Genomic DNA, 21,571 nt, shown 5'->3' with positions numbered 1-21,571 from the left:
CCGAGCGTGCGCATGTGTAGAAGGCCGCCCCGCCCCTGCGCTGAACGGGATGTCGACGTGAGCACCGATTGGTTGGGATTGGGGCGCGCCTGCGCAGGGTACCCCTACGCACGCGCACTGGGAAAACATGGCGGAGCCGGCCTGAGCAGGGCCCCCTTTTCGCCAATTCGAGCAAGGAGATTCCCTTCGGTGATCCGGCGCTCGAGTTGCAGGAAGGGAAGGTCTGCCCCTAGTGCTTCACAGTGAAGACGAGCACGGAAGCTATGGCTCCAGCGGAACTCTGCCCACGTTAACATCCTTCCATCTTTCCACTGCTCACCCCTCTCCTGATACTTGTCCAAACGTTACTCATGGCTTAGTGCTAGATCTTTTCTTCTTTCTCTTAGTGACCCCAGTAATTAACGTTTTATTTTAAAGTAATTCAAACTTACAGAAAAGTTGCAAAAGTAATACACTTTATTCCCATAACCACTTCTCTTAGATTCTCCAAATGTTAACATTTTATGTGCATCATCCTGTCATTTTCTCCAGAACCATTAGAGAGGAAATTGCAGACGTTTCTTTTAACGCTACACTATTAAATGTTACTTCCTAAAAACAAGAACATTATCTTACATAATCAGTACAATGATCAAAATCAGGAAATTAATACTAATGGCCTGTTATTTAATTTGCAGTCATTTAAATGTTATCAATTGTCCCATTTACAGTTTTTCGAGTAAATGAAAAAAATTTTTTTCCTGGTCCACAATCTAATGGAGGATTAGAAATTGCATTTAGTTATGTCGAGTGTTTGTGTATGTTTTAACCTGTGAGAGCTACTAAGCTTTTGTCTTTCATAATACTGACATTTTGAAATACAGGCTAGTTTTGTGCAGAATGTCTCTCAGTATGGATTTATTGTCGTTTTCCTCATGATTACATTCAGATTATGCATTTTTGGTAGAAATGCTTTGCCCTTGCTGCATCATAGCAGGACACATACAGGATATCCCCTTGTCCCAATATGGCAGTGTTACCTCTCATGACTTGCTTAAGATGGTGATTATTTTGCTGACAATGCCCAAGTCTGTTGCAGTCTTTTCCTGTAAACTCTATGCCAGCATATATTCCTGGGACTGTTCAGAGCAGCCTCCTAAGTGACCTACATTTTCATTGATCCATTTAATCTAATCTCTGAGCATCAGTCAGAAGGATTGTTTTAAAAAATAAAGCATGCCCTGGCCGGTGTGCCTCAGTTGGTTGGGTGTCTGCCGGTGCACAGAAGTGTTGCCGGTTTGATTCCTGGTCCAGGCACATGCCTGGGTTGCCAGCTCGATCCCTGGTAGGGGGCATGCAGGAGGCAGCCAATCTGTTTCACTCTCATCGATGTTTCTCTACCTCTCCCTTCCGCTTTCTCTAAAAATCGATAAAAAATTAAAAATAAATACATAAATCAAATCACATCTTTCTGTTTAAAACATTTAAGTGGCTTTCTACAGTGTTCAGAATAAAATCGAAACTGCTTATTCTGGCCTGTAAGGTCCTGCATCATATGTCCCTCTATCCAAACACACCTTATGCCATCCCTTGTTCCCTTCCACTGTGCTCCAGCCACACTGGTTTTCTTGAATAGGACAAGCACTCTCATGCTCCATGACTTGTACATGGTATCCTTCCTGCCAAGAAAGCTCTTCCCTCTGTTCATACTCATTGCGTGATTGCCGCATAAAAAAAGTAGAGAAGTTCTGTTGTCCTTTTACTAGATCAGCTTTTTGTTGTCCTTAGAATTATTATCACAATTGTTTGACTCATTTTTCTGTCCACTTAGGTTATAGTTTTACCTTTACTGGAGTAAGTTCTATGAGGGCAGGACCTTCGCCATCTTCTTTTCTTAGCACAATGCTTCCCAAGGGGCTCAATGAGTGGATAGTGAGTGAATTAGTCTTTAGGCCTTGGTATCCTGCTTTATAATTTACAAAGCAAAAGACATGAATAAGAACATTCATAGCAGTATATTTGTGGTAGGAGCCCCAAATTAAAAACTACTCAAAGCCCATAATCAAGAATGGATAAATTGTGGAAGTCTTTATAATAGAGTCAACCCCATCTATACAAAACATGGATGCATTCATACATTAACAGTGAAATAAGTCAGACACAAAGTATATGCTGTGTGATTTCATTTGTGTAAAGTTCAAAACAGGCAAACTAATCTGTGGGTGTGAGAGGTAATGAATGTGTTTACCTGTGGTGTAGGCAGCAGCAGCTGGAGGTGAAGAGAGACTTCTGAACTGATGGTGTTCTGTTTCATATGGGTGTTGGTTACCTGAGTGTGTTTAGCTGTGAAAATTCAAAAGCTCTACCTTTAGGACTGGTGCATTTCGTTCCCCCAAATATATGTGGACTTTAAAAAAACAACAACTTAAAATGTAGTTTCCTGACTCTACCTCCAGAAAATCTGATTTGCAGGTCTGAGGAGGGGCAAGAATCTGCATTTCAATAAAATGCTCCCCAGTGGTTCACTGAACACACTTTGGCAAACACTTTCAGATTCTCCACAGTTACAGAATGATTTTCATCATCTGATCAAGTCACCCCTATTTAAAGTCCTCCAAATGTTCTTTCTATTTTTAATACTCACCTGAGGACATGTTGGGTGGGGGGGACATTAATGTGAGAGAAACACAGATCGGTTGCCTTCCATATGGGGATCAAACCTGCAACCCAGGTATGTGCCCTGACTGGGAGATCCAACCAGCAACATTTTTGATGCAATGGATGATGCTCCAACCAACTGAGCCACACCAGTCAGGCCTCAAAATTTTCATTTTAATCCCCTGTTCTACAGAATAAAGTCCAAACTCCCTAGCTTGGCATTCAAGACCCCACACAACAATCTCACCCCACCCTCACCCCTATCCCGCTATAGCTACAGGTGTCGTGGCATTTCATGCAGCTGGGCTATCACTTCCTAGCATGTGCTCCTCATTCTCCAAGGACAATGCCAGTACATCCTTGAAGAAGCATCTGGAGACCCCTTCCCAAGCAGCACCAGGCAGTTTTCAGATTTCTTTGAAGCTCTATGATAATGGCAAGGTAACTCTCTAAGTAAGCCTCGTCCACCTTGCGAGGTCACAGTCGCCCAGAGATGAGCAAGATAGTCATTAGTAGCTAGTGACATCAGAAACCAAATCACCAGACCAAGCACATGCAGAGCTTGGGACACCCAAACGGCTCATCCAGTCCCCAGGAGGAAGGGCTAGTCCTGTCCCATCCACATCCCCTTTCCAAGTCATTTTGAATCAATTCAAAGATGTGATGGTCAATTCTATGTGTCAATGTAGCTAGGCTACAATCTTCAGTTATTCATTAATTTAGGTGATGTTATAAAGGTATTTTGTAGCGTGATTAAAGCCGATAATCAATTGTTTTTAAGTAAGGAAAATCATCCTAGGTAACCTTAGTGAGCCTGACTAAATCAGCTGAAAGACCTTAAGAGCAGAGCCAACCAATGCTTCCCTGAGAAAGAACAAATTCCACCTGTGGACGGTAACTATAGCCCAAGCCTCAAGTTCTAACCTGCCTTCCAGCCTGTGGATTTCAGACTTGCCTGGTCAGCCCCTACAATCACATAGGGAATTTCTTGCAAAAACAATCTCTTCACATATATCTCCTACTGGTTCTATTTCTCTGGTTAAACCCTGACTGCTATACCAGATATATCATCTCATCTGGCAATAGTTTAGCAAGTATCTAAATGATAAGTTTTTTTTTAATTACTTTTCTGTTTATCACCAGATAGAGTGGGAGAGAGGGAGAGAGACAAAGAGAAACAGCAACGTGATAGAGCTACATCGACTGGTTGCCTCCCGCAGGACCCGACCAGGGCCCGGGATGAACCGTAACCAAGGTACATGCCCTTGACCGAATCGAACCCGTGACTCATTGGTCTGTGGGCCAATGCTCTAACCACTGAGCAAAACCAGCCAGGGCTAAATGGTAAGTATTCTTGGGAAAAAAAAAAAATTCACAAGACCATTATCGCACCTAAACAAAAATTAACAGCAATTCTTGCTTGATATCATCAAATGTTCAGATTTCCAATTGTCTCATTATTTTATAATGTTAAAAATATTTTTGAACTAATGATTTTTTTCAGCCTTTCTACTTAGGGAACAAAAAGGGCCCAACCTGGGAAAGATTTTCTTCATGGCTCCAGCAGAGGGCCTTCATGTCTCATATGTTTCGGGAGGAAATAAATCTGTCTCATTTCTCTTCCAACCTCAGTCTGAACTCAGCCCAGTATTTACTTAGCAAATAGTAGACTTTTGGCAAATGTATGATGAGTGAATGGATGAATAAGTAAATGGATGAAAGAAATGTGTTTTAAAACCTTTATTCATTGGCTGCACTCCGTGCCGGACGTTGGGTAAGAGCCACATTACTCTTCTTTCAACTATCCTATGACGTAGATGTTAGCCCCATTTTACACATGAGGAAATTAAGGCTCACAGAGATTGAAAGACTTTAAAAAGATCATAAACGTAGAAAGTAGAAAATTCTTGAGTTAACCCAAATCTATAATTTTATCTTTTAAAATGTATTTTTATTGATTATTTTAGAGAGAGAGGAAGGGAGAGGGACACAGAGAGTGAAACATCGATGTGAGAGCAAAAGATTCATCAGTTGCCACCTGCATGCCTCCTACTGGGAATCAAGCCTGCAACCCTGGAATGTGCCCTGACCAGGAATCGAACCAGCAGCCTTTTGGTACACAGGATGACGCCCAACCAACTGAGCCACACCGGGCTATAATTTGATCTTTTGAATGTCATATAGAACATACAGAAAGTGCATACATGGTTGACAAAAGGGAACACCTGTAACTATTACCTAGTTATATAATATTGATCACTATCACCCTAGAAGTTCTTTTACTATGGACTGAATGTGTGTGTACCTCTGATACTCATATGTTAGAAGTCCTAACCCCCAATGTGATGGTATTTGGATGTAGGGCTTTGGGGAAGTAATTAGGGTTAGATGAGGTCATGAGGCAGTGCCCACTAATTGTGAGGGAATCAGTACCCTTATAAAAAGAGACACGAGAGCTCACCCTCTCTGCACAAGCACAGAGCCACGGCCACGTGAGAGCATAGCAGAAGGCAGCTGCCTACACGGCAGAAAGAGCTCTCTCGGGAATTAAACCAGCTGACACCTTGACCTTGGACTTCCCAGCTTCCAGAACTGAGAGAAATTAGATTGCTGTTGTCTAAGCCATCCGGTCTCTGGCAGTTTGTCATGGCAGCCCTAGCAGACTAAGACATCTGTTTATTCCTTTCCAAACACAACCGCTATTTCCCCCCAAATTTAAGAGTAATTACTTTTGTTTGGAGTTTATCTTCTGTGTTTAGTTTTGACTGTTTTTGAACTTTACATAAATGGAATTATACTGTATATATATATATACATATATATATATATATGGGGATGTATATATACATATATATATATTTGTGATTTGCTTTTTACCCTGTTTTTGTAAGATCCATCCATATTGAATGTATATTTGTAGTTCTTTTGTTTTCATGATGTATGATATTTTCTAGCACAGATATATCACTATTTATTCTTTCATTTTATGGGATGGGCATGGTGGTTGCTGGTAAGAATATTCTTAGATGTGTACCCTGCTGTATACATGCATATATACCTTAGAACACACATACTCTAAGGTATATACCTTGGACTGGAATTTCCGGGTTATTAGGTATGCATATCTTCAACTTTTTAGACAATACCACAGTTTCCCAGAGTGATTGCATTAATTTACATTGTCAGACTTCCTAATTTTTGCAAAACCAATGGGCATTTTGTGTTATCTCATTGCAGTCTTAATATGCATTGCCCTGACCTATTTAATGAGATTGAGCACGTTTCCATATTTATTGAACATTTACATTTCTCCTCTGGTACAGTCTTTTCAAGCCTTTTGCTCATTTAGAAAAAAAATGGGTCATCTGCCTTTTTCTCACTGATTTGTAGGAATTCTTCATATAATTTAGAAACTAGTTCTTTATCAGTCATATATGTTGCAAATACCCTCTTCCACTCTGTGGCTTGCCCTTTCACCTAAAAAAAATTTTTTTTCTTTTTTCTTTACTGATTTTACAGAGAGAGGAAGTGAGAGGAAGAGAGAATAGAAATATCAATGAGAGAGAGAATCAATTGGCCGCCTCCTGCATGCCCCCCACTGGGGATCAGGCCCACAACCTAGGCATGTGCCCTGACTGGGAATCGAACCAGTGACCTCTTGGTGCATGGGTCGATGCTCAACCACTGAGCCACACCAGCCGAACTCACTCTTTTAATGTGTTTTGATGAACAGAAGTTCTCAATTTTAATGTAATCAAACATATCAAGTACCCTCTTATGGTTAAGGCCTTGTGTATGTGTGTGTACATGTGAGTGTGTGTGTAGTATTTAAGAAACCCTTTCCTTATTCAATATCTCCAAATTTTTCTCCTATGTTCTATTCCAAAACCTTTATAGGTTTATTGTCCACACTTAGGTCTTTAACAGACCTGGAAATAATTTTTGAAAATGGTTTGAGGGAGGGGTTGAATTTTGTTTTGTTTTGTTTTTTCTTTATGGAAATCCAGTTGTCCTTATTTTTTTCTCGCTGCTCTGATGTGACTCCTCTGTCATAAATCAAGTGACTGTATATGAATGAGGATGTTGGACTACAAAATTCTAAGGCCAAACTCCTAACTGCCAGAATCTTGGTTTTCTCTGTGAAAGGAATCATATCAACATAGTGGGTTTTAGACTCAACCAGGTCAGAATCTCAGCTCACAATCTCCATCTCCAAAAACGCCTGCCAGTGGGTGATGTGGACGTGTTGTTTTACCTCGGAGCCCACGCCTTCCCGGGACAGTTACCGTAGAGTTAAGGCACGATTTGTGGTACCTAATCACTTTGATCTTCACCACATATTTCAAACGTAAGCACTTGCTCTCGTTGGAGCCTTGGGGCTTGGGGTTCTGTAGTTGTACTAATTTTCTCTTGCAATGTAAAAAATTGCCACAAACTTCGTGGCCTACAACAACTCTGGTTTACTACCTCGCGGTTCTGTGGGTCAGAGTCCAGGCGGGCTCATCTGGGTTCTCTGTGAAGGTCTCCCAAGGCTGAAATCAATGTGTTCCCTGGGTGGAGCCCTTCTCTGGAGGTTCTGGGGAGATCCGCTTCCAAGTTCATTCAGGTTGTTGGCTGAACCCAGTCCCTTGCAGCTGTGGAACTGAGGTCCCTGTGTCTTGCTGGCTGTCAACCAGGGATTGCTCTCAGTTCTTAGGAAAAGCTGCCAGGCCGTCCCCACCTGGACTTCTCCATCTTCAAGCCAGCAACAGCCGCATCTTCTCATGGTTTGATTGTGACTTCCTTTTCTGGGGGAAATACTCTGCCTTGAAAGACCTCATGAGATGATTAAGCCTACCTGGATGATCTCTCCATTTTAAGGTCAACTGATTAGTAATTACATCTGCAAATCCCTTATGTCATGTAACACTGTCATTTTGGGGGTGAAGATTATGGGGATCACCCTTAGACTTCTCCCTACCACAGAAGTACTAGTTATCTTATTTGGCCTGCAGATCTTGTGATGGTCCATCTGTTAAGATTCTTTGATATATGTTAGAAAACACATTATCTTATTCCAAATTCCCAATGGGCTAGAAACACGAACTACGACTCGCCTTCACGAAACCGCGGCCCTCTTTCCTGCATCGCCTCATCCTTTCTTTTTAGAAACTCTTGGTGGGTCGGATGCTCTTCTTATCTGATAGCTCTATAATCTGTTGCCCACCCCTCAGTCATTTATGAAAACTATATCAATCAAGCAGTATTTTGAGTATGTAATACATTCGCAGCACTTATCCAAATCCAAGATCACACCTGGCAAAGTGTTAGGCCCACAGTAGGTGTTTCTTAGATGTCTGTTGAATTCATGAGTGATAAATGTCAGGTTTAGCTCTGATGTAGCCTTCTGTCTTCTTTAGAAACAAGCCATATATACACATAAAGGTAAATAATGATATAGGAATTTATGATGTAATTAGTTTTTAAAAGGTGATCCAGGAGATAGACCAGTGCGTGTGTGTGTGTGTGTGTGTGTGTGTGTAAGGAAAGCTTTGTGGAAGAAGTAGGGCTAGAATTGGGCCTTGAGAAATATGCACTATTTGGAGCAGTTCGAAGATGACCCAGTCCAGGTAGGGAGAAATATGGGACCAAAGGTGCATTTAGGACTGGGAACAGCCACTTTGGGTGGGAATCAAATTCTAAATAGCAGGCTGTACCCTCACTGAAGCTTTGACTGTCAAATAGGTAAAGAAATGTTCAGTGCAATTATCTCAAGGAGCCAAAGGTTAATCAAAGTGAATCCCTTTGAACTCTCTGGAATAAAGGTGATATGAATGCATAATTTTCTTAATTCACTAGGAAAGTTTTAAGAAAATGTTCTTAATTTTTAAAACTTCTCATCAATACTACCTTGGATCTTAGGAGAAAGAGTACCACACACACTGCAAATCAAAATAAAGTAAGAGTCCTTTATTCCACATTGAGCTACCAAACAACAATCTGAAATAATGTTGGTTTTCCATTCGTAGCCATTGGACATGCTGGAGTTCTCTCCCATCCCATTCTGGAGTTAAATGTCCCTGCAGCTTCCTTTTCTTTCCCCAAAGTCAAGAACTATGGCTACTATGCAGCGAGGTCTACTGTCTAGGAAAGTAATTGGCAAGCAAATCACAGAATAGGATGTCTTGTGACAGCATCAAGTATACCTGTGGGAATGGTGAACACCGTGTACACACCATGCTAACAATTTCTAGAAAGACAGCCCAAAACAAAAGCCTAGCAAAGGCAAAAAGATCTGGAGCGCGATACCCTTGTTAGGAGTACATGTTTCATAGGATGACAAGAGCAATGTGAGCGGAGGTGAGGGAATGGTACACACACCAGCTGCAATCTAGTGACCAGAGCCTTGAGCGGGAATCCCACTTGGGAAATGGTCAGAAGTTTTCTGGGAGACGTGCTGCGTGTCTGTCCTTCAGGGTCTGCCATAGTGACAGAAGTTGGCTGTGGCCACTGCCCTTGGGCGCAAAGGAGGCTTCTCCCCCAAATAATATATTCTACTAATCTGAGGGAGTTCAATGTTTATGGGGTCACTAAAGGAAAGTCTCAGTTAAGGACCAATGGGAGGAAGCCACGAAATAAGATATCTGATTGGGCAAATGCTTAGTGGGCGTCTGCCAGCTTCCAAACCTGCCAGGAATACAGCATTTCTGGGGGAGGGCGGGTACAAAATGAGCCCTGAGGTCAATTCTTCAGCACTAAACTATCATATTCTCAGCGTCCTCTCCCTCTGGGGCACTGGGGTAAACAGTCGGCCTTGCTGGCCTGTCTCTCCTCTGTTCCCCGTGGTCAGCAACTGGGCGGTGGGTCTCTGGAGGAGCGGTGTGCACAGAACAGTTGAGGGACTCCCCAAGAGGTGCTTTGGCATAAATCAGTACCTGAGCGGCACACGTCCTAAGTATCTGACTTTAGCTGTTTCCCACAGACGGGCATTTCACTTGCAGAGTCTGATGCCACCCAGGCTGGACCGTGGCAGCCCTCGGACTCCAGCAGCTGCTTCGTGAGGCTCACTCGGAATCCACCGCGTGGTCCAAGGCATGCTGGGAGCGCCTCTGATTCCTGGACGACGCATACAGGTACACCAGGAATGCCAGGCACAGCAAGGCCACTCCCGTGAAGAAGGCAAGGGTGCTCATAAAGGTAGGTGGCTTCATGGGTAGGCGGATCAGGGGGACTTCCGCTGGGATCTGGTTGGTCAGGGTGAGCATGTAGCCAAGAGACCAGGCTATGCTGCTATTTTCCACCTGTGAAGTAGAAGAGATGACAGTTCTCAGGGCAGGGGTCGAGCTGGGAATTACATACCTGGGGCCGACCAGTGTCACCAGCATGAAACCCCCACAGGAAAGGAGGCCAAAGAACTTGCCCAAGTTCAGACACTGCAGAGACTGGGCTGGAATCCAGGTCACTGGGACCCCACAGGCTCGAGGCCTCTACCCTCAGCACTGGAGAGAAAAGTCAGAACCAACCCGCACAGCCTCATCAGGGCCCAGTGTGAAGAGGACACAGTTAACAACAGTGAAACATTGTTGCCGGGCGAAGTGTCTGCAGCTAAAGAGAGAGGGTAATGAGTGTTCACTAAACCAAGGGCCAGTTTCTAAGAAATGGGCTTTGTCAGTTTGTTCTGGTAATTCAATCAATTTTTGTTTACACGCGTTTGGTTGTTTTATTAGATGGATAAATATTTCGAATTTGCAGTCTTCATGATGAACTGAACTTTTTGTCATATGTTTTAATCTTCTCTGTCTTGAATGATGCTCTTTATCTTAAAGACTATTTTTTCAGATATTAAATAGCGACACCAGTTTTCTTCTGGGTGATGTTGGCCTGACAGTTAAAACAATCTTTTTTAACTTTTGATCTTTCCATGTCCTTATGTGTGGAGCCTAAATGTTTCTTTAAAGTGTCTGTCTTGCCCTGGCCGGTTTGGCTCAGCGGTTAGAGTGTCGGCCTGTGGTCCAGAGAGACCCGGGTTTGGTTCCCGCTAAGGGCACGTGCCTCGGTTGCAGTTCGTCCTTGGCCCTGGTTGGGCCGTATGGGAAGCAGCCATTCGATGTGTCCCTTTCATGTCGATGTTTCACTCTCTCTTCCTCTCTTTCCCTCCCACTCTATCTGAACAAGAAATGAAAAAATGTCCTCGGGTGAGAATTAAAAATAAATAAATAAGTAAAGTGTCTGTCTCATAAACTACATATACTTGATTTTTAAAAAAAAAATCCTCACCCGAGGATATGTTTCTATTGGTTTTTAAAGAGAGGAAGGGAGAGAGAGACAGAGAGAAAAACATCAATGTGAGAGAGAAACACTGATTTGTTGCCTCCTGTAAGTGCCCTAACCAGGTACTGAACCTGCAACCTAGTTATGTTCCCTGACCGGAAATCAAGCCTGCAACCTTTTGGTGTATGGGACTACGCTCCAACCAGCTGCGCCACCCAGCCAGGGCTATACTTGATTATTAACAATCCAGTCTGACAATGCCTGTCTTTTAACTGGTAGGTTTAGTCCATTTATGATTATTGATATATTTGGACTTAGTCTTAAATTTTCAATTAGTGCTATTTTCCTATATTTATTTTTTTCTTTCTTGCCTTGAAAACTTTGTATGGCCCAGGTTGGTGTGGCTCAGTTGATTGAGCATCATCCTGTGCACTGAAAGGTCACCAGTTCAATTCCCAGTCAGGGCACATGCCCAGGTTGCAGGTTCGGTCCCGTATGGTACGGGAGGCAACCAATTGATGTTTCTCTCTCACATCAATGTTTCCCTCTCTCTCTCTCCCTTCCCCTTTCTCTCTCTCTAAAATCAATTAAAAAAATATTTTTAAAAAGAAAAGAAAAAATTATGTGTGTATGTTCCCTTAAAAGATGAGCATTCTGGGCGACTCTTTCGTCCCTGTAACCTCTGACCCCTACCCCATCCCCATCACATTGAATATTAACTATACTTGAATTCTAGATTATTGTGGTGTATGGGTGAATTCTTCTTTTACTTTTATTTATTTATTTTTTTGGTGTTAGTTTTCTTGTTTTTAAATATACACTTTAAGCCACAACATCATTTATTCTTACTTCATGTTTTGATAACGTCTCCTGGATTTATTTTCAGTCTTATTTGATTACCTCCTCCAAAAATAGTTTTGAGGTTAAGTCTTTGTGTGGCAAAACCGAAATCTTTTTGACCCTCACATCTGAACACTACTTTGGCTGGATATAAAATTCTTTAGAAAGGAAAGGAACTTGAAACCTAGCATTCTGTACGCATCCAAGCCGGTATTCCAGGGAAAGTCATTCTTCGTCCTCACAATGTACTTTCCCAGTAATCAGATCACGAAGCAAAGCCTGGAGAGAACATGCCCCGACAGTCCGTATGTGTGTCCAGACATCCTTATTTCTTGTAGAGGATTCAATTTCATTTACATAAAACTAGACAGTCACAGGCCGAATGTCAGATGCTGACAGGTCGAATCTAATTAGCCAAAGCTAATACGGAACAGACAGACTGCAGGTCCACTTCAGGCTTTGGATCAGTTATTTCTGAAACCAGAAAACCAGGGAACACAGTGCTGGGTGAGCATTCCAGCAAGGCCACATCGGCCGGAAAGCAAGGTCTGAGGCCCCGTCACAGTCACCTGGGGACAGCTGGGATGCCAGCTCTGGCCCACTCTGGACACTTGACAACAAACACAGTGCCTCAGGCTCATGCCCAGAGAAAACCCCATTTAATCCCTCAGGCTGCGAAGCCTGTATCTTACTCTGACATCTGTGTAAATGGAGAGCAATTTGTTCTTATTCTCTTTAAAAAAAAAAAAAAAAAGTTATGTTTGAAACTTCTTTTTAGGATGAAAAGTCTCAAATCCTTAACATACTTATTTATTCACTCGACAAAACGTTTTACTAAGCATCTTCCAGGTTCTCGCCCCTGTGCTGCATGCTAGAAATACGAGGATGACCACACAGGCCCTGCCCTTGCGGAACTCGGAGCCCCCGTCCACGGCTTCTGCTCCCTCGCTCTGGACAGGGTCCGCGGTGAGCGTCTCCTCTGGGTCCCATCATCTCTCCTGGGAAGCTCCCGGTGGTCAGAGTCTCATCTTCCACGTACATACACACGAACCTCTACTTCGAGAGGAAGAGGAGGAAGAGATTTGTGCTCTGACTTACCTCTTTTTGAAAATGTATTTGGGGCCAGGTGTCCTCGGTGAACTTGTACCCACTCACGAGCAGGTGGTAGATGTAGTGGGCCGAGAAGCAGTAGGAGCGGGCGTACACCTCGTCGAACCGGGGCAGCAGCAGCGGGAGCTGAGGTCAGAACAGGGGAGGGAGGGCGGCGGGCGTTTCAAAGGCTCGCTTCGGAACGCCTTAGGGCAACGGTCCCCTTCGAAAGAATCCTATCACCCAGGCTTTCGCGATAAAATTAACAGAATGCGATTATATGATATTGAGAAATATCCCCATATGTCATCATGCGAGAACAATCTCTAAGGTTATAGGGTGCGTATCCTGGCCAAGCACCGCTCCCGGCACCGGGCACTGGTCCACGAGGCAGGATGGTTCCCTGACAGCCCGTTTGGGGGAAGCAGACAGCGGAGGCGGAATTCAGAACACACACAGCGCTGCCGGAGGCGGTGCTCCGGTCCTTTCTCTGCAAATACTGACCTGACTCCAGTTCTGTGAGCAGAAGTCCCAGGCGCTGGAGTCGAAGGTGTCCAGGGAGAAGCTGCCGGAGAGGTTCAAGGCGCTGGCTGTGTAGAAGAAGCCCGCGAACGCCTGCAAGGAAGCAGAAGGGCCGGCCTCGGTGCTCAGAGCGATGGACCACGGAGGTTCCGGCCAGGGAAGAGAAAGTGGGAGACGGGGCGGCGGAAGACAAACAGAAAGGTGAGAAGTAAATATTCAATGGGGAAGAAAAAAAGGGACTCTTTCACTGGTTTTTGCTCTTACCACAAAAGATCCTTTAACTTTCGGCTGATAAACCCCGTCAAAGCAGCAGACTTCTCGCTCATGGCAGGCTTTGAAGGCGAAGAGGGAAGCCACCTGTGCCCTACACAGCGACGGGTCTCCGCTTCCTTCAAAAGTGATGGTGTGATCGGGGTTGTAACCTCTAGGCCTCAGATCCTCCGTGCACAGGCTGTCAAAGAGGTGGCCCTCGGTGAAGGTGGTGACATAATTCCGAGGGTAACAGGGGTTGGTGACATTGGTCTCAGAGGTGGAATTCTGTAGGTACAAAGAGTGAGCTATTAGAAACCACTCTTTGGGGGAGGACCGGGTACTTCCCTTTTGCAAATTTTCATTATCGCTACTCTTTAATGCCAAGAGGGAAATGGAAAAAATGCCATTCTGTGCCAGTGGGTACTTGAAAGCAACTCCCAGGTTGTCTGGATAACTCAAGTGGCGGTGGGGGGACAGCTACCCGCATGGGACACAATGCTAGGCTCTCGCTCACATGACCTGATCCAGCCCTTGCGACAGACCTGTGAAACAGGTTCTGTGATCTCCACTTTGATGAGAAAACAAGATATGTTCAGATTAATCAACTACTTTGAATGGATTATCTATCCACCTAATAAAATAATCCAAAAGGGACGTGTAAATATATTATGAGAATTAAGTCTCATTCCCGCCCTTTTTCAGGCACGGATCCCCTCCCTGGCAGTGACCACGATGGCCAGTTTTTGCATGTTCTGCCAGAGATTTTGTCTGTACTGCTTGTGTGCATATGCAAATCTATTTTCTTTCCCTCCCTCTGTTTCTTTAAAACCACAAATGCTAGTACTTCACACACTGTTCTGTCCCTTGCTTTTCTCACTTACAAATCCACCTTTGAGCTCAGCCAGTGTGGCTCAGTGGTTGAGCCATCGGACCCACGCACCAAGAGGTCGCTGGTTTGATTCCAGGTCAGGGCACATGCCCAGGTTGTGGGCCTGATCCCCAGTGTGGGGCGTGCAGGAGGCGGCCAATTGATGTTCTCTCTTATTGATGTTTCTATCTCTCTCTCCCTCTCCCTTCCTCTCTAAAAAATCAACAAAGAAATAAAAAAAACATTAAAAACCTATTTGCTTTTCCTTTATTGATTTTAGAGAGAGAGGAAGTGAAAGAAAGAGAGAGATGGAAACACCAATGAGAGAGAACATCGATTGGCCGCCTCCCACATGCCCCTTACTGGCCCACAACCTGGGCAGGTGTCCTGGCTAGGAATCGAACCAGCGACCTCTTGGTGCACGGGTCGACACTCACCCACTGAGCCACACCGGCCTGACAAAAAACCTATTTTCTGAAAAACAAACAAACAAAAAAGAACACCTCTGGCAGCTTTCCCTTCGTTGTGCGCGCTGAGCAGCCCTTCCCAGCCGCTGCAGAGAACCACACGGTCCGCGTCCGGGGCGGGGACGGCCAGCTCGTGGGCCGCAGGAGGCCTGCCATCCAACACCAGCCCCATCCCAGCCTCACCGAACTAGCCTGACCAGGTAGAGCAGCCTAATGTTTAAGTTGATAATTTTAGAGGGCCCACAAATGAAGTTATAAATATCCAAATGGCCCTTGGCAGAAAAAAGGTTCCCCACCCCTCATAAGTGAACATTTATTTAAGAAATCTCCTCTGGATGAACATGTAGACGGTTTCCAATCATTTTGCCTTTACAAACACCACCACAGTAAACATACTTGGTACATATCACTCTTTGATCCATTTGTAATTTATTTGGAATAAAGATTGTGGTAAGAAGCTGGCTTCGTTATTTTTTCCAGATGACTATCAAATATTTTGCTTACCGGTGAAAAAAAAATACTCCCTTTATCTTATGCTAAATTCCCAAGTTGGTTATGTTTATGAACTCTCTTTTCAAAGGAGCAGGATTTGAACTCTAATTTCAAGGCCACTAAAACATCTCATTTTCCCTACAGTCAAATCTCGACTGATGTAAAATACTGAGCATGTATTACTTTAAAAACAGAAGAGCCCTGGCTGGTTTGGCTCAGCAGTTAGAGCATCGGCTCGCGGACCAGAGAGTCCTGGGTTCAGTTCCCCCTAAGGGCACGTACCTCAGTTGCAGTTCGTCCCCAGCCTGGTTGGGGTCGTGTGGATGGCAGCCACTTGATGTGTCTCTCTCACAGCGATGTTTCTCTCTCTCTCCCTCCTTCCCTCCCTCCTGCTCTATCTGAAGATAAATGCAAAAAAAAAAAAAAAAAAAAAAAATCTTCCTGAAAGAAACTGAGCACACCCTGACCAGTTTGGCTCAGCGGTTACAGCGTCTGCCTGTGGTCCAGAGACCCGGGTTCGGTCCCCGCTAAGGGCATGTACCTCGGTTGCAGTTTGTCCCCGGCCCTGGTTGGGTTGTGCGGGTGGCAGCCACTCGATGTGTCCTTTTCCCATCGACGTTTCTCTCTCTTCTTCCTCTCTCTCCCTCCCACTCTATCTGAATTTAAAAAAATGGAAAAATGTCCTCGGGTGAGGATTAAAAAAAAAAGAAAGTGAGCGCATGTCCCTAATGTCTAACATGCTATCAGAGTGAGACCTGAGCCCTGGGGCGGCTGGAGACAGGTTAGTAAGACGATAATTTGCCAGGTATGTATCCAGCTTCCTTCTCGCCACATTGCAGGCCCTGACGTTACAGAGCAGGAAAGGAGACCCAGGCGGAACGGACCCCCCGGTGATCGGTGATCGTGTTGTAACAGTCTGCGTGAGCCTTCTGAGTCGGGCTCGCCAGCATGTATCCAGCACAGGGAAGTGGTGGTCACGCAGATCCGGGCACGCATGCGTGGGTGATCATCACACCTGGATCCAGTCAGACGGCACCTGGATGCACCTTCTCAGGAATCTCAGGCATCCGGAGGTTACCAGGCAAACTGGAGAGACGGCCTGGCCCTGTGAGTTGACTGTCCCTGTGAATTGACTGTCCCTGTGAGTTGAGGCTGGGGTCTCACACCTTGCAACTGGTGTCTTCAAATCCAAATGAGACCTCGGACAGGAGGAATATTACTCGGAGCCAGCTGACTTTAAAAGGTTAGTCTCTGACCCCCACTCACCCTGGGAGAAGGGTGATTTCACTGCCCCCTCTGTCGGAGTTGCAAGGAGCCCCACCCTCCCAGCCGGAGTCAGGGCTGGAGGAAGGAGCCTTAAGCATTGCCCGGAACGGAGGGAGGTGGAGAGAAGAGGACTTTCCAGAGCTCGTCTCCTGGAAAGAGGCGTGTTGGCTGAGCTGCAGAGAGCCAGGAGGGGGTTTGGAGACCTCGCTAGGGAGAGCAGATCGGGTTCTCTGTGGGTTTGGTTTGGCTGAGGAGGGCGCTGTCTCCTGAGCCATGAAGAGTGGCAGAGGCTGCCTGTGGGGTTCCCCCGCCCAGTCCTCCGGGGCAGTGCCCAGCTCTCTGGACAACACGCCACACATGCGTCCTGAGATCCAGCCTTTCCCATGAGGCTGGATGAGAAGTGTGGGGAGCAGATCGGAACTGGGGGTGAATGTTCACCCCCCCGCCCCCCGCATGACTGCTCGGTTAATACAGGGTCTGAAGACGAGAGTTCTCCTGATGACACGTTTGTGAGCCGGCCCAGTTTCTCTGCAGCCTCAGGTCGGGGGACTGCTACTTCCTTCCTCAGTTACTGAGATAGGCTGCAAGAGCGGCGGTTAGCCTAATGGTGCTGGGTCCACCACGCTCACAGGCTGGCCACCCTGTCCCCTGCCCTGGGTCCCATCAGGAGCCAGGATCTGTGGTCTGGTTGGCCTCATGTCCCTCTGGGTGGTGAAGGCCTCTTCCCTTCAACTTCCCTCCTCAGCCCTGGCCGAGATCGATGCCCCCTGAGCACTGGAGTTTGGGCCTGGGGTGTCATCCGTGGGGCTGGTGCTCGCTGACCCACTGCATGGCATCGGGTTTATATCAGTGACAGCCACACGGCGCATGCCTGACGTAGCAGCTGGGCCGTGGAATAGTTGCCGTGTGACTCACTGACCGATGGGACGGAACTGGTGGCTCTAAAATCCCACCATATAAAGGGCGCCAAGCCTGCCTAACATGGGCCTGTCTGCCAGGAGGCCGCGCCTGGCACAGCTCTGCCCGCCCCGTCAGCAAGCATTTCTCCTGGGGCCACTTTTATTACTTTGCACACAGGGGAGTCTCGACATTCTCAGGCTTATTTAGCTACTGGTTTGAAACAGTCCGTGTCCATAAAGGGATCCTGGGACTGGAATCATTTATGAAACATCTGGAGCTCTGGAATTTCCTTGCAGTTCTGGCTCGAATACACTGGAAGGAGTCAACGCGACAGAGAACAAGTGAGCTTGGACCCCTGCGAGTAAACCGGGAAGTGCTGTCGTTTCTGCCACCTTCCAGCTGCAGTGCAAAGGGCTGACCGGGAGGCAAGGCACCCTCCCCCAGCTGTGACCTCCAAGGAAACACCGCTCCCCACCCCGCCCGCCCTGCCCCCGTACCTGAAGGAGTATCGCCAGAAACCTCTTCTCCGCCTCGTTCCGGCCGTAGCACTGGAAGCTGCGTGTGTAGAGTGTGTACACGTAGCCATACAGGGACACCTTCATGATGTCACTGCTGTTCAGCTCCACCTTCTCTCCCACCGCGAAGGATATTTGGGTGGAGGCACCGCCTAAATCCAAGGCACCTGTGGTCTCCACTCCGTGCGGATGCACCCACATGTGCCACAGGTCTTTCTGCACAGCGGGGAGAGAAAGCATGAAGACGGCCACAGACACCATTTCTGTTTGCCTAGGGTTCCCCACCTACGGCCCACCTCTTCCTGCTAAGACTATGACATAGGAGGCATTCGGGGCCATATGTCTCCTTCATGTCGGGGGTCAGGGGGACTCACATGCTTACAGGACCGGGCAGGCAACAGAAATGAGCAAGTAGGTTAGGTGTAGACAAGAGGGAATGGTGGGGCCTGGGGCAAACTGGGGAGTGCCTATGCTACATTCTGTTCCATTGGTTGGTGCCCTGCAGGAATGCGAGCTCACTGTGACCAGCACTTTCCACGTCTCGGGGGTGGGGTCAGGAGAAGCGGGAACTGTGATTTTTTATGTGAAATTTCTAAAATATCAATTGTTGGCAATTAACTAAAAATTTAAAAATAATTTGAAGAGGAACAGAATAGGCCTTGGGCTGGATATGGTCGGGGTGTTCTCGGCTTATGCCCTCTGTAGCTCGGTGACTGTCTCCTGGAACCAGCTCTCCCCTGCACCGAAGGAGAAGGGCGTGTGGGGACGGGAGTGTACGGAGACCTGGGGACACAGGAACTGGGGACGCAGGCTGCCTGCAGGCTCTGTAAATTCCAGCTGGCTATGGAGCACCTTAGAGAGCCATTTTTCAGCTGCCCTTCGAACTACCCATAGCCCAGTGTCAGATTTTCACTGCCCCCTCCTCCAATATCTTATGAGCTAGTGAAGTGATGATATTCCCTCTCCCCCATGCATTTGGTCCTGCTAGTGATGCAAGGTTTTGCACCAGCTATACGTGTCTTTTCTTAGTTACTATCTCCTCGGTGTTTCCCTAATGCGTGACATGGTAGGAACCACCATGGTAGGAACAGGACAGATGCCCCTGTGGCATGCACCTCTGCTTAAGCTCCCACCCGCAGGGGAAGGGATGAAGAGCAAGATTAAAAACCATGCATTTGTTTTCACACACCTCCAGGAAATTGCCCATTAAATAGTTGGCTGTAATCCATCCATATATCCCTTCCTCTTGCCCAGAAATGATTTGAGCACCCCTAAAATCAAAGGGCTGGGACTTGAAGTAGTTTTGGATGCTTGCAAGGACTTCATTAGCTGCTGTTTCATTTTGCAACCTATGCAAGGCACAGAACACACAAGGCTGAGTGCCCAGACAACAGAGCCTTAAAGAGAATCTCACTCAGGTGAAGACGTAATCCTGCCCACCCCGCTGCTGGCAGGGACAGTGCTCCAGATGTGTGCAATACCAGGCAACGCCCTTGGCAAGCTGAGGCTTTCTGGGTCGCAGTGAGGGCAGCTGCACTTGTTACCTGTCAGACGGCCAGGCAGGAACACAGATTCCAGGAAAAACACCACTTGTTCTCTCCTCCCCTGCCTGTTCCCGCCCCACCCCTAGCAGCCAGCAAATCCAAAGAGCCATGTGCTTCATCACCGCTGCTGCTCAGGTCAGCAGAGGAAAGGAGATCGATGACGGCACAGGAGTGGCATAAGCAATCTCTCGGGGTACCACAAAAAGGAGCCCTCATCAGGCCAAAAGGAAGGGGAGCTTAGGAGAAGGTGAGGAAAGGAAGAGGGTTGTTTCCCTCTTCCCTCAAAGCTGTCTCTGCTTTGCTCTTTGGGAGGGCTTCGCCAGGAGGAGATGTGGGGACCATCACGGGCGTCCTTGGATTGAAATCCATCAGTGTGCTGACCCAAGGAGGGGTGGCCACATGGCAGTCTTATGTCACCATGGTGTTATTACATCATTCATCTGCTGCCATCTTACCCTGTGGCAGATGCTCCCTCGGGACATTATTTTCCCTCTCATCAGTGTGTTGAGAAAGCCAGGGGCACGGGCTCACTCTTCGCTCAAGGAGAAAGAGCAATGCTACAAGCAGGAGTCCATTCCAACTCGGTAGCAAACTACCAATGCTTGGGAAATAATTCAGAGTTTTCCTAGTGTTATCAGTTCTCATCCAGGATGATTCTCATTATTATTATTTTTAAATATTTGACTTTTCTTACAATTAAAATATTAGCTAGGCCCTAACCAGTGTGGCTGGCTCAGGTAGTTGGGCATCATTCCGTGCACCAAAAGGCTGCTGGTTCAATTCCTGGTCACAGGCATCCTGGGGTTGCAGGCTCGGTCCCCAGTAGGGGGCGTGCAGGAGGCAGCCAATCCAAGTCTCTCACATCCATGTTTCTCTTTTTCTCTCTCTAAAAATCAATAAAAATGTATATTGTAAAATGTCAGGTAGTTGCTCAAAAGAAATGGATTGCCATCAGAACATTTTATAAAGAGGAGTTAATATTTACTTTACTCAAATGGGACATTCATTCACTTTCCCCCCAAGCACTGAACTTTCTATCCCATGGTGTCTGTCTCACTCAGAGGACTGGGAGAAAAAAGTAACTGAGTAAAAGTTGGGTTCTTTGTTTCCATGAGGAAGAAAAGGCAGAAGGAAGGAATTTCTATATCACTTCTATTTCAGGTAAACTCATTAATTTTAAAACTCAGCAGATTCCAAAAATGAGCAAAGGTATCTGACTTCCTTCCACATTCTACTTGGTCAACCAGGACACAGGAATAGGAAAAAGGGTAGGGAAACTGCAGGATAAAGGCCCAATCCAATTAAGAGAACTTTGTGATTTTTTTAGAGAGAGAGAGAGACATCGATGTGGGAGAGAAACATGGATCGGCCACCTCCTGCATGTCTCCCATTGGGGATCAAGCCCGCAACCCGGGCATGTGCCCTGACCAGGAATCAAACCGGGACCTCTAAGTTCATGGGACGACGCTCAATCCACTGAGCCACACGGCTGGGCCTTGGTGACTTTTTGGATGGTCATGTTAAAGTGGCTGTCTGTACCTTTGTATTTCCTTCACACCCTCACGTGTAATCCTACATTACTGGGCTCCCAGACAAAGTGTCTTTGAAGCAGAATGAGTGTCATCCTTGGGGGATAAAGCCTTATTTTCAAAGTTTGGAGCAGCTTCTGCCCTACATAGATTTAAGGTTTTTTTTTTTAACTATTTTTTTAAATTTCAGGGTCAAAGGAATACTCCAGTGAGGAAATGAAGATAAAGGGCTGTCGCGGCTGCAAACCTAGAAGGAACTGCATACTTGACTGAAATGAGATGTTTGTTTCATAGTAGCTCCAAAGGCTTCGACGAGGGCGAGGTGCAGAAGCATCGTGACTTCAGTGACATTCTACATGGGTACCAGCCGCGTGGCTGTGGGGGGCACTTTGTGGAGCTG

General features: G+C 46.3%; 1 protein-coding gene across 1 annotated transcript in view; it reads right to left on the bottom strand.

Moving 5' to 3' along the window:
• Nucleotides 1–8,590: 8,590 nt before the first annotated feature.
• Nucleotides 8,591–21,571, bottom strand: part of ENTPD3 (ectonucleoside triphosphate diphosphohydrolase 3) — a 33,649-nt gene continuing 20,668 nt past the window's right edge. The window contains exons 6-11 of the mRNA XM_036266888.1: nt 19,288–19,447; nt 18,081–18,314; nt 13,603–13,875; nt 13,321–13,431; nt 12,826–12,963; nt 8,591–9,917 (exon numbers count right to left, since the gene is read on the bottom strand). Coding sequence (XP_036122781.1) covers nt 9,681–9,917; nt 12,826–12,963; nt 13,321–13,431; nt 13,603–13,875; nt 18,081–18,314; nt 19,288–19,447 — 1,153 coding nt within the window. The 3' untranslated portion in view covers nt 8,591–9,680. The remainder of the gene's footprint in view (nt 9,918–12,825; nt 12,964–13,320; nt 13,432–13,602; nt 13,876–18,080; nt 18,315–19,287; nt 19,448–21,571) is intronic.

The sequence above is a fragment of the Molossus molossus genome, unplaced genomic scaffold, assembly GCF_014108415.1.
Source record: "Molossus molossus isolate mMolMol1 unplaced genomic scaffold, mMolMol1.p scaffold_m16_p_18, whole genome shotgun sequence".
In the NCBI taxonomy this organism is placed as follows: Eukaryota; Metazoa; Chordata; class Mammalia; order Chiroptera; family Molossidae; genus Molossus; species Molossus molossus.
Note: the sequence above shows the minus strand (reverse complement) of the source record. Positions and strands in the feature narration are given on the sequence as shown.